This window comes from Bombina bombina, chromosome 1, assembly GCF_027579735.1.
Source record: "Bombina bombina isolate aBomBom1 chromosome 1, aBomBom1.pri, whole genome shotgun sequence".
NCBI lineage: Eukaryota > Metazoa > Chordata > Amphibia > Anura > Bombinatoridae > Bombina > Bombina bombina.
This window is the reverse complement of record NC_069499.1, coordinates 1,585,572,035-1,585,585,726: the sequence shown is the minus strand read 5'-3', so window position 1 is coordinate 1,585,585,726 and position 13,692 is coordinate 1,585,572,035. Positions and strand designations below refer to the sequence as shown.

The 13,692-nt window shown below is 41.5% G+C and overlaps 1 protein-coding gene across 2 annotated transcripts in view; it reads left to right on the top strand.

Annotated features, from left to right (window-relative positions):
* The window catches only part of LOC128656425 (ketosamine-3-kinase), a 116,400-nt gene that overhangs the window by 53,498 nt on the left and 49,210 nt on the right, over positions 1-13,692 (top strand). For both annotated transcript variants that reach the window (XR_008402005.1, XM_053710331.1), the window contains one exon: positions 8,428-8,519. Coding sequence is in view for 1 of the 2 variants with exons in the window: in XM_053710331.1 (XP_053566306.1) it covers positions 8,428-8,519 (92 nt within the window). In the remaining variant the exon portion in view is untranslated. The remainder of the gene's footprint in view (positions 1-8,427; positions 8,520-13,692) is intronic.

Sequence of the window (13,692 nt, the reverse complement as noted above, 5' to 3'; positions counted from 1 at the left end):
TTCCCAAAAAAGAGGGAACGTTCAGACCAATCCTAGATCTCAAGATCTTAAACAAATTTCTCAAGGTCCCATCGTTCAAGATGGAAACCATTCGAACTATCCTTCCTTCCATCCAGGAAGGTCAATTCATGACCACGGTGGATTTAAAGGATGCGTATCTACATATTCCTATCCACAAGGAACATCATCGGTTCCTAAGGTTTGCATTTCTGGACAAACATTACCAGTTCGTGGCGCTTCCTTTCGGATTAGCCACTGCTCCAAGGATTTTCACAAAGGTACTAGGGTCCCTTCTAGCGGTGCTAAGACCAAGGGGCATTGCAGTAGTACCTTACCTGGACGACATTTTGATTCAAGCGTCGTCCCTTCCTCAAGCAAAGGCTCACACGGACATTGTCCTGGCCTTTCTCAGATCTCACGGCTGGAAAGTGAACGTGGAAAAGAGTTCTCTATCCCCGTCAACAAGGGTTCCCTTCTTGGGAACAATTATAGACTCCTTACAAATGAGGATCTTTCTAACAGAAGCCAGAAAAACAAAGCTTCTGGACTCTTGTCGGATACTTCATTCCGTTCCTCTTCCTTCCATAGCTCAGTGCATGGAAGTGATCGGGTTGATGGTGGCGGCGATGGACATAGTTCCTTTTGCGCGCATTCATCTAAGACCATTACAACTGTGCATGCTCAGTCAGTGGAATGGGGACTATACAGACTTGTCTCCGAAGATACAAGTAAATCAGAGGACCAGAGACTCACTCCGTTGGTGGCTGTCCCTGGACAATCTGTCTCAAGGGATGATGTTCCACAGACCAGAGTGGGTCATTGTCACGACCGACGCCAGTCTGATAGGCTGGGGCGCGGTCTGGGGATCCCTGAAAGCTCAGGGTCTTTGGTCTCGGGAAGAATCTCTTCTACCGATAAATATTCTGGAACTGAGAGCGATATTCAATGCTCTCCAGGCCTGGCCCCAGCTTGCGAGGACCAGGTTCATACGGTTTCAATCAGACAACATGACGACTGTTGCGTACATCAACCATCAGGGGGGAACAAGGAGTTCCCTAGCGATGGAAGAAGTAACCAAAATTATTCTTTGGGCGGAGTCTCACTCCTGCCACCTGTCTGCTATCCACATCCCAGGAGTGGAAAATTGGGAAGCGGATTTTCTGAGTCGTCAGACATTGCATCCGGGGGAGTGGGAACTCCATCCGGAAATCTTTGCCCAAGTCACTCACCTGTGGGGCATTCCAGACATGGATCTGATGGCCTCTCGTCAGAACTTCAAAGTTCCTTGCTACGGGGCCAGATCCAGGGATCCCAAGGCGGCTCTAGTGGATGCACTAGTAGCACCTTGGACCTTCAATCTAGCTTATGTGTTCCCGCCATTTCCTCTCATTCCCAGGCTGATAGCCAGGATCAAGCAGGAGAGGGCGTCGGTGATCTTGATAGCTCCTGCGTGGCCACGCAGGACTTGGTATGCAGATCTGGTGAATATGTCATCGGCTCCACCTTGGAAGCTACCTTTGAGACGAGACCTTCTTGTTCAGGGTCCGTTCGAACATCCGAATCTGGTTTCACTCCAGCTGACTGCTTGGAGATTGAACGCTTGATTTTATCGAAGCGAGGATTCTCAGATTCTGTGATCGATACTCTTGTTCAGGCCAGAAAGCCTGTGACTAGAAAGATTTACCACAAAATTTGGAAAAAATATATCTGTTGGTGTGAATCTAAAGGATTCCCTTGGGACAAGGTTAAGATTCCTAGGATTCTATCCTTCCTTCAAGAAGGATTGGAAAAAGGATTATCTGCAAGTTCCCTGAAGGGACAGATTTCTGCCTTGTCGGTATTACTTCACAAAAAGCTGGCAGCTGTGCCAGATGTTCAAGCCTTTGTTCAGGCTCTGGTTAGAATCAAGCCTGTTTACAAACCTTTGACTCCTCCTTGGAGTCTCAATTTAGTTCTTTCAGTTCTTCAGGGGGTTCCGTTTGAACCCTTACATTCCGTTGATATTAAGTTATTATCTTGGAAAGTTTTGTTTTTAGTTGCGATTTCTTCTGCTAGAAGAGTCTCAGAATTATCTGCTCTGCAGTGTTCTCCTCCTTATCTGGTGTTCCATGCAGATAAGGTGGTTTTACGTACTAAACCTGGTTTTCTTCCAAAAGTTGTTTCTAACAAAAACATTAACCAGGAGATTATCGTACCTTCTCTGTGTCCAAAACCAGTTTCAAAGAAGGAACGTTTGTTGCACAATTTGGATGTTGTTCGCGCTCTAAAATTCTATTTAGATGCTACAAAGGATTTTAGACAAACATCTTCCTTGTTTGTTGTTTATTCAGGTAAAAGGAGAGGTCAAAAAGCAACTTCTACCTCTCTCTCTTTTTGGATTAAAAGCATCATCAGATTGGCTTACGAGACTGCCGGACGGCAGCCTCCCGAAAGAATCACAGCTCATTCCACTAGGGCTGTGGCTTCCACATGGGTCTTCAAGAACGAGGCTTCTGTTGATCAGATATGTAGGGCAGCGACTTGGTCTTCACTGCACACTTTTACCAAATTTTACAAGTTTGATACTTTTGCTTCTTCTGAGGCTATTTTTGGGAGAAAGGTTTTGCAAGCCGTGGTGCCTTCCATTTAGGTGACCTGATTTGCTCCCTCCCTTCATCCGTGTCCTAAAGCTTTGGTATTGGTTCCCACAAGTAAGGATGACGCCGTGGACCGGACACACCTATGTTGGAGAAAACAGAATTTATGTTTACCTGATAAATTTCTTTCTCCAACGGTGTGTCCGGTCCACGGCCCGCCCTGGTTTTTTTAATCAGGTCTGATATTTTATTTTCTTTAACTACAGTCACCACGGTACCATATGGTTTCTCCTATGCAAATATTCCTCCTTAACGTCGGTCGAATGACTGGGGTAGGCGGAGCCTAGGAGGGATCATGTGACCAGCTTTGCTGGGCTCTTTGCCATTTCCTGTTGGGGAAGAGAATATCCCACAAGTAAGGATGACGCCGTGGACCGGACACACCGTTGGAGAAAGAAATTTATCAGGTAAACATAAATTCTGTTTTTATTGCGTCATTCTTGGCGCAGACTTTTTTGGCGCAATTTTTTTTTTCTGTTTCCGGCGTCATACGTGTCGCCGGAAGTTGCGTCATTTTTTGACTTTTTTTGCGTCAAAAGTGTCAGCGTTCCGGATGTGGCGTCATTTTTGGCGCCAAAAGCATTTAGGCGCCAAATAATGTGGGCGTCTTATTTGGCGCTAAAAAAAATATGGGCGTCACTTTTGTCTCCACATTATTTAAGTCTCATTATTTATTGCTTCTGGTTGCTAGAAGCTTGTTCACTGGCATTTTTTCCCATTCTTGAAACTGTCATTTAAGGAATTTGATCTATTTTGCTTTATATGTTGTTTTTTCTATTACATATTGCAAGATGTCCCACGTTGCAACTGAGTCAGAAGATACTTCAGGAAAATCGCTGCCTGGTGCTGGAGCTACCAAAGCTAAGTGTATCTGCTGTAAACTTTTGGTATCTGTTCCTCCAGCTGTTGTTTGTATTGAATGCCATGACAAACTTGTTAATGCAGATAAAATTTCCTTTAGTAAAGTTCCATTACCTGTTGCTGTTCCGTCAACATCTAATACTCAGAGTGTTCCTGATAACATAAGATATTTTGTTTCTGAATCCATTAAGAAGGCTTTGTCTGTTATTCCTCCTTCTAGTAAACATAAAAAATCTTTTAAAACTTCTCATTGTTCAGATGAATTTTTAAATGAACATCATCATTCTGATTCTGATAATGGTTCTTCTGGTTCAGAGGATTCTGTCTCAGAGGTTGATGCTGATAAATCTTCATATTTATTTAAAATGGAATTTATTCGTTCTTTACTTAAAGAAGTTCTAATTGCTTTAGAAATTGAGGATTCTGGTCCTCTTGATACTAAATCTAAACGTTTAGATAAGGTTTTTAAATCTCCTGTAGTTATTCCAGAAGTTTTTCCTGTTCCTAGTGCTATTTCTGAAGTAATTTCCAGGGAATGGAATAATTTGGGTAATTCATTTACTCCTTCTAAACGTTTTAAGCAATTATATCCTGTGCCATCTGACAGATTAGAGTTTTGGGACAAAATCCCTAAGGTTGATGGGGCTGTCTCTACTCTTGCTAAGCGTACTACAATTCCTACGGCAGATGGTACTTCCTTTAAGGATCCTTTAGATAGGAAAATTGAATCCTTTCTAAGAAAAGCCTATTTGTGTTCAGGTAATCTTCTTAGACCTGCTATATCTTTGGCGGATGTTGCTGCAGCTTCAACTTTTTGGTTGGAAGCTTTAGCGCAACAAGTAACAGATCATAATTCTCATAGCATTATTATTCTTCTTCAACATGCTAATAATTTTATTTATGATGCCATCTTTGATATCATTAGGGTTGATGTCAGGTATATGTCTCTAGCTATTTTAGCTAGAAGAGCTTTATGGCTTAAAACTTGGAATGCTGATATGTCTTCTAAGTCTACTCTGCTTTCCCTTTCTTTCCAGGGTAATAAATTATTTGGTTCTCAGTTGGATTCTATTATTTCAACTGTTACTGGAGGGAAAGGAACTTTTTTACCACAGGATAAAAAAATCTAAAGGTAAATTCAGGACTAATAATCATTTTCGTTCCTTTCGTCACAACAAGGAACAGAAACCTGATCCTTCATCCTCAGGAGCGGTATCAGTTTGGAAACCATCTCCAGTCTGGAATAAATCCAAGCCTTCTAGAAAATCAAAGCCAGCTTCTAAGTCCACATGAAGGTGCGGCCCTCATTCAGGCTCAGCTGGTAGGGGGCAGATTACGTTTTTTCAAAGAAATTTGGATCAAATCCGTTCACAATCTTTGGATTCAGAACATTGTTTCAGAAGGGTACAGAATTGGTTTCAAAATAAGACCTCCTGCGAAGAGATTTTTTATTTCCCGTGTCCCAGTAAATCCAGCGAAGGCTCAAGCATTTCTGAAATGTGTTTCAGATCTAGAGTTGGCTGGAGTAATTATGCCAGTTCCAGTTCTGGAACGGGGGCTGGGGTTTTATTCAAATCTCTTCATTGTATCAAAGAAGGAGAATTCCTTCAGACCAGTTCTGGATCTAAAAATATTGAATCGTTATGTAAGGATACCAACATTCAAAATGGTAACTGTAAGGACTATCCTGCCTTTTGTTCAACAAGGGCATTATATGTCTACAATAGATTTACTGGATGCATATCTGCATATTCCGATTCATCCAGATCACTTTCAGTTTCTGAGATTCTCTTTCCTAGACAAGCATTACCAGTTTGTTGCTCTACCGTTTGGTCTAGCAACAGCTCCAAGAATTTTTACAAAGGTTCTCGGTGCCCTTCTGTCTGTAATCAGAGAACAGGGTATTGTGGTATTTCCTTATTTGGACGATATCTTGGTACTTGCTCAGTCTTTACATTTAGCAGAATCTCATATGAATCGACTTGTGTTGTTTCTTCAAGATCATGGTTGGAGGATCAATTTACTAAAAAGTTCATTGATTCCTCAGACAAGGGTAACCTTTTTGGGTTTCCAGATAGATTCAGTGTCCATGACTCTATCTTTGACAGACAAGAGACGTCTAAAATTGATATCAGCTTGTCGAAACCTTCAGTCACAATCATTCCCTTCGGTAGCCTTATGCATGGAAATTCTAGGTCTTATGACTGCTGCATCGGACGCGATCCCCTTTGCTCGTTTTCACATGCGACCTCTTCAGCTCTGTATGCTGAACCAGTGGTGCAGGGATTACACAAAGATATCTCAATTAATATCTTTAAAACCGATTGTACGACACTCTCTGACGTGGTGGACAGATCACCATCGTTTAATTCAGGGGGCTTCTTTTGTTCTTCCGTCCTGGACTGTAATTTCAACAGATGCAAGTCTTACAGGTTGGGGAGCTGTGTGGGGGTCTCTGACGGCACAAGGGGTTTGGGAATCTCAGGAGGTGAGATTACCGATCAATATTTTGGAACTCCGTGCAATTTTCAGAGCTCTTCAGTCTTGGCCTCTTCTGAAGAGAGAATCGTTCATTTGTTTTCAGACAGACAATGTCACAACTGTAGCATACATCAATCATCAAGGAGGGACTCACAGTCCTCTAGCTATGAAAGAAGTATCTCGAATTCTGGTTTGGGCGGAATCCAGCTCCTGTCTAGTTTCTGCGGTTCATATGCCAGGTATAGACAATTGGGAAGCGGATTATCTCGGTCGCCAAACGTTGCATCCGGGCGAATGGTCTCTTCACCCAGAGGTATTTCTTCAGATTGTTCAAATGTGGGGGCTTCCAGAAATAGATCTGATGGCCTCTCATCTAAACAAGAAACTTCCCAGGTATCTGTCCAGATCCAGGGATCCTCAAGCGGAAGCAGTGGATGCATTGTCACTTCCTTGGAAGTATCATCCTGCCTATATCTTTCTGCCTCTAGTTCTTCTTCCAAGAGTAATCTCCAAGATTCTGAAGGAATGCTCGTTTGTTCTGCTGGTAGCTCCAGCATGGCCTCACAGGTTTTGGTATGCGGATCTTGTCCGGATGGCTTCTTGCCAACTGTGGACTCTTCCGTTAAGACCAGACCTTCTGTCTCAAGGTCCTTTTTTCCATCAGGATCTCAAATCCTTAAATTTAAAGGTATGGAGATTGAACGCTTGATTCTTAGTCAAAGAGGTTTCTCTGACTCTGTGATTAATACTATGTTACAGGCTCGTAAATCTGTATCTAGGGAGATATATTATAGAGTCTGGAAGACTTATATTTCTTGGTGTCTTTTTCATCATTTTTCCTGGCATTCTTTTAGAATTCCAAGAATTTTACAGTTTCTTCAGGATGGTTTGGATAAAGGTTTGGCTGCAAGTTCCTTGAAAGGACAAATCTCTGCTCTTTCTGTTCTTTTTCACAGAAAGATTGCTAATCTTCCTGATATTCATTGTTTTGTACAAGCTTTGGTGCGTATAAAACCTGTTATTAAGTCAATTTCTCCTCCTTGGAGTTTGAATTTTGGTTCTGGGGGCTCTTCAAGCTCCTCCGTTTGAACCTATGCATTCATTGGACATTAAATTACTTTCTTGGAAAGTTTTGTTCCTTTTGGCCATCTCTTCTGCCAGAAGAGTTTCTGAATTATCTGCTCTTTCTTGTGAGTCTCCTTTTTTGATTTTTCATCAGGATAAGGCGGTGTTGCGAACTTCTTTTGAATTTTTACCTAAGGTTGTGAATTCCAACAACATTAGTAGAGAAATTGTGGTTCCTTCATTATGTCCTAATCCTAAGAATTCTAAGGAGAAATCATTGCTTTCTTTGGATGTGGTTAGAGCTTTGAAATATTATGTTGAAGCTACTAAGACTTTCCGAAAGACTTCTAGTCTTTTCCGGTTCTAGGAAAGGTCAGAAGGCCTCTGCCATTTCTTTGGCATCCTGGTTGAAATCTTTAATTCATCATGCTTATGTCGAGTCGGGTAAAACTCCGCCTCAAAGGATAACAGCTCATTCTACTAGGTCAGTTTCTACTTCCTGGGCGTTTAGGAATGAAGCTTCGGTTGATCAGATTTGCAAAGCAGCAACTTGGTCCTCTTTGCATACTTTTACTAAATTCTACCATTTTGATGTGTTTTCTTCTTCTGAAGCAGTTTTTGGTAGAAAAGTACTTCAGGCAGCTGTTTCAGTTTGAATCTTCTGCTTATGTTTTCATTTAAACTTTATTTTGGGTGTGGATTATTTTCAGCAGGAATTGGCTGTCTTTATTTTATCCCTCCCTCTCTAGTGACTCTTGCGTGGAAAGATCCAAATCTTGGGTAGTCATTATCCCATACGTCACTAGCTCATGGACTCTTGCTAATTACATGAAAGAAAACATAATTTATGTAAGAACTTACCTGATAAATTCATTTCTTTCATATTAGCAAGAGTCCATGAGGCCCACCCCTTTTTTGTGGTGGTTATGATTTTTTTGTATAAAGCACAATTATTCCAATTCCTTATTTTTTATGCTTTCGCACTTTTTTCTTATCACCCCACTTCTTGGCTATTCGTTAAACTGATTTGTGGGTGTGGTGAGGGGTGTATTTGTCGGCATTTTGAGGTTTGGGAAACTTTGCCCCTCCTGGTAGGAATGTATATCCCATACGTCACTAGCTCATGGACTCTTGCTAATATGAACGAAATGAATTTATCAGGTAAGTTCTTACATAAATTATGTTTTTGACTTGAGTGCCCTTTAAGTATAATAGGTGTCTGTATAGAAGTTTGTTTTGACTTGAGTGCCCTTTAAGTATAATAGGAGTCTGTATAGAAGTTTAGGAAATTGCGTTATCGGCCCCTCCCTATTATATATGTAAGATTCGTCATATTGACACGCGCTACTGGCGCCTACAGCTCATTGCTGTCTGTTCTTTCCAGACACTCTGCAAAGCTTGGAGAACTGCTCGCTGATCTTCACCTTCATAACCAGAGTTTGCAAGATAAATTCGCCAAGGAGAGCAGGACTGTGGGTAAATCCGAAATGACTTCATACTTTGCGTACACTTGTATTGGCTTATTCTCCTGTAACTTGCTTTTATTTTCTAAGGCCTAGATTTGGAGTTCGGCGGTAAAAGGGCTGTTAACGCTCCGCGGGTTTTTTTCTGGCCGCACCATAAATTTAACTCTGGTATCGAGAGTTCAAACAAATGCTGCGTTAGGCTCCAAAAAAGGAGCGTAGAGCATATTTACCGCAAATGCAACTCTCGATACCAGAGTTGCTTACGGACGCGGCCGGCATCAAAAACGTGCTCGTGCACGATTCTCCCATAGGAAACAATGGGGCAGTTTGAGCTGAAAAAAAACCTAACACCTGCAAAAAAGCAGCGTTCAGCTCTTAACGCAGCCCCATTGTTTCCTATGGGGAAACACTTCCTACGTCTGCACCTAACACTCTAACATGTACCCCGAGTCTAAACACCCCTAACCTTACACTTATTAACCCCTAATCTGCCGCCCCCGCTATCGCTGACCCCTGCATTACACTTTTAACCCCTAATCTGCCGCTCCGTAAACCGCCGCCACCTACGTTATCCCTATGTACCCCTAATCTGCTGCCCTAACATCGCCGACCCCTATGTTATATTTATTAACCCCTAATCTGCCCCCCACAACGTCGCCGACACCTGCCTACACTTATTAACCCCTAATCTGCCGAGCGGACCTGAGCGCTACTATAATAAAGTTATTAACCCCTAAGCCGCCTCACTAACCCTATCATAAATAGTATTAACCCCTAATCTGCCCTCCCTAACATCGCCGACACCTACCTTCAATTATTAACCCCTAATCTTCCGATCGGAGCTCACCGCTATTCTAATAAATGTATTAACCCCTAAAGCTAAGTCTAACCCTAACACTAACACCCCCCTAACTTAAATATAATTTTTATCTAACGAAATAAATTAACTCTTATTAAATAAATAATTCCTATTTAAAGCTAAATACTTACCTGTAAAATACATCCTAATATAGCTACAATATAAATTATAATTATATTATAGCTATTTTAGGATTAATATTTATTTTACAGGCAACTTTGTAATTATTTTAACCAGGTACAATAGCTATTAAATAGTTAAGAACTATTTAATAGTTACCTAGTTAAAATAATAACAAAATTACCTGTAAAATAAGTCCTAACCTAAGATATAATTAAACCTAACACTACACTATCAATAAATTAATTAAACACAATTGCTACAAATAAATACAATTAAATAAACTATCTAAAGTACAAAAAATAAAAAAGAACTAAGTTACAGAAAATAATAAAATATTTACAAACATAAGAAAAATATTACAACAATTTTAAACTAATTACACCTACTCTAAGCCCCCTAATAAAATAACAAAGCCCCCCAAAATAAAAAATTCCCTACCCTATTCTAAAATACAAATATTACAAGCTCTTTTACCTTACCAGCCCTGAACAGGGCCCTTTGCGGGGCATGCCCCAAGAATTTCAGCTCTTTTGCCTGTAAAAAAAAACATACAATACCCCCCCCCCCAACATTACAACCCACCACCCACATACCCCTAATCTAACCCAAACCCCCCTTAAATAAACCTAACACTACCCCCCTGATGATCTTCCTACCTTGTCTTCACCATGCCAGGTTCACCGATCCGTCCTGGCTCCAAGATCTTCATCCAACCCAAGCGGGGGCTAGACATCCACTGAAGAAGTCCAGAAGAGGGTCCAAAGTCTTCCTCCTATCCGGCAAGAAGAGGACATCCGGACCGGCAAACATCTTCTCCAAGCGGCATCTTCTATCTTCTTCCATCCGATGACGACCGGCTCCATCTTGAAGACCTCCAGCGCGGATCCATCCTCTTCTTCCGACGACTAGACGACGAATGACGGTTCCTTTAAGGGACGTCATCCAAGATGGCGTCCCTCGAATTCCGATTGGCTGATAGGATTCTATCAGCCAATCGGAATTAAGGTAGGAATTTTCTGATTGGCTGATGGAATCAGCCAATCAGAATATAGTTCAATCCGATTGGCTGATCCAATCAGCCAATCAGATTGAGCTCGCATTCTATTGGCTGATCGGAACAGCCAATAGAATGCGAGCTCAATCTGATTGGCTGATTGGATCAGCCAATCGGATTGAACTATATTCTGATTGGCTGATTCCATCAGCCAATCAGAAAATTCCTACCTTAATTCCGATTGGCTGATAGAATCCTATCAGCCAATCGGAATTCGAGGGACGCCATCTTGGATGACGTCCCTTAAAGGAACCGTCATTCGTCGTCTAGTCGTCGGAAGAAGAGGATGGATCCGCGCTGGAGGTCTTCAAGATGGAGCCGGTCGTCATCGGATGGAAGAAGATAGAAGATGCCGCTTGGAGAAGATGTTTGCCGGTCCGGATGTCCTCTTCTTGCCGGATAGGAGGAAGACTTTGGACCCTCTTCTGGACTTCTTCAGTGGATGTCTAGCCCCCGCTTGGGTTGGATGAAGATCTTGGAGCCAGGACGGATCGGTGAACCTGGCATGGTGAAGACAAGGTAGGAAGATCATCAGGGGGGTAGTGTTAGGTTTATTTAAGGGGGGTTTGGGTTAGATTAGGGGTATGTGGGTGGTGGGTTGTAATGTTGGGGGGGGGGTATTGTATGTTTTTTTTTACAGGCAAAAGAGCTGAAATTCTTGGGGCATGCCCCGCAAAGGGCCCTGTTCAGGGCTGGTAAGGTAAAAGAGCTTGTAATATTTGTATTTTAGAATAGGGTAGGGAATTTTTTATTTTGGGGGGCTTTGTTATTTTATTAGGGGGCTTAGAGTAGGTGTAATTAGTTTAAAATTGTTGTAATATTTTTCTTATGTTTGTAAATATTTTATTATTTTCTGTAACTTAGTTCTTTTTTATTTTTTGTACTTTAGATAGTTTATTTAATTGTATTTATTTGTAGCAATTGTGTTTAATTAATTTATTGATAGTGTAGTGTTAGGTTAATTGTAGGTAATTGTAGGTAGTTTATTTAATTATTTTATTGATAGGGTAGTGTTAGGTTTAATTATATCTTAGGTTAGGATTTATTTTACAGGTAAATTTGTTATTATTTTAACTAGGTAACGATTAAATAGTTCTTAACTATTTAATAGCTATTGTACCTGGTTAAAATAATTACAAAGTTGCCTGTAAAATAAATATTAATCCTAAAATAGCTATAATATAATTATAATTTATATTGTAGCTATATTAGGATGTATTTTACAGGTAAGTATTTAGCTTTAAATAGGAATTATTTATTTAATAAGAGTTAATTTATTTCGTTAGATAAAAATTATATTTAACTTAGGGGGGTGTTAGTGTTAGGGTTAGACTTAGCTTTAGGGGTTAATACATTTATTAGAATAGCGGTGAGCTCCGGTCGGCAGATTAGGGGTTAATAATTGAAGGTAGGTGTCGGCGATGTTAGGGAGGGCAGATTAGGGGTTAATACTATTTATGATAGGGTTAGTGAGGCGGATTAGGGGTTAATAAGTGTAGGTAGGTGTCGGCGACGTTGAGGGGGGCAGATTAGGGGTTAATAAATATAACATAGGGGTCGGCGATGTTAGGGGTAGCAGATTAGGGGTACATAGGGATAACGTAGGTGGCGGCGATTTGCGGTCGGAAGATTAGGGGTTAATTATTTTAAGTAGCTTGCGGCGACGTTGTGGGGGGCAAGTTAGGGGTTAATAGATATAATACAGGGGTCGGCGGTGTTAGGGGCAGCAGATTAGGGGTACATAAGTATAACGTAGGTGGCGGTCGGCAGATTAGGGGTTAAAAATTTTAATCGAGTGGCGGCGATGTGGGGGGACCTCGGTTTAGGGGTACATAGGTAGTTTATGGGTGTTAGTGTACTTTAGGGTACAGTAGTTAAGAGCTTTATAAACCGGCGTTAGCCAGAAAGCTCTTAACTCCTGCTATTTTCAGGCGGCTGGAATCTTGTCGTTAGAGCTCTAACGCTCACTGCAGAAACAACTCTAAATACCGGCGTTAGGAAGATCCCATTGAAAAGATAGGCTACGCAAATGGCGTAGGGGGATCTGCGGTATGGAAAAGTCGCGGCTGTAAAGTGAGCGTTAGACCCTTTAATCACTGACTCCAAATACCAGCGGGCGGCCAAAACCAGCGTTAGGAGCCTCTAACGCTGGTTTTGACGGCTACCGCCGAACTCTAAATCTAGGCCTAATATTCTTGGTAACTTATACTGCCTCTAAAAGAGACATTTTCGTGTAAAAATAAAATGCTCTTTTTCGTTAAGAGAATTTTATTTTTAAACAAATAACTTTTTTTTATTCAGAACCTGGGTTGCGCTTGCTGATTGGTGGCCAAATGTACCCACCAATCAGCCTAAAACAGTGATAACTTATACCAGATGCATTCTTGCCAATACATTCATATTGCAAATATGTTTCTGTTCAAAGATGTAATTTATCTATGTGCATTTAAATTTTGACCGGAATGTCCCTTTAAGAGCATTATTTAGAAATTATTATTATTGGTTATTTGTAGAGCGCCAACAGATTCTGCAGCGCTAAAAACATAGGCGTAGTACAACAATACAGTTATAGGGATCAAATGGGTAGAGGGCCCTGCCAAGAGTTGCACTGTTGTAGTCAGCTCTTAAGAAGGTGATCTACAGACAGCTGGACTCTTAGGCTTACATGCTAAGGGGGTTCAGGGAATAGCAATGGAGGAGAGGAATTGGTATAAAGAAAGGTTAGCGTAGGTTGTATGCATCCCTGAACAGTAGAGTCTTTAGGGAGCACTTGAAGCTTTTAAAACTAGAAGAGAGTCTTGTGGAGCGAGGCAGAGAGTTCCACAAGATGGGAGCCAGTCTGGAGAAGTCCTGTAAACGGGAGTGTGATGAGGTGACAAGAGAGGAGGAGAGTAGGAGGTCATGAGCAGAGCGAAGGGGACGGGAGGGAGAGTATCTGGAGACAAGGTCTGAAATATAGGGGGAGCAGTGCAGTTGAGGGCTTTGTATGTCAGAGTGAGAATTTTGTGTTTGATCCTAGAGGCAAGAGGAAGCCAGTGAAGGGATTGGCAGAGAGGTGCAGCAGATGAGGAGCGACAAGTAAGGAAGATGAGCCTGGCAGAGGCATTCATTATGGATTGTAAAGGAGGCAGGTGGGAAGACCAGAGA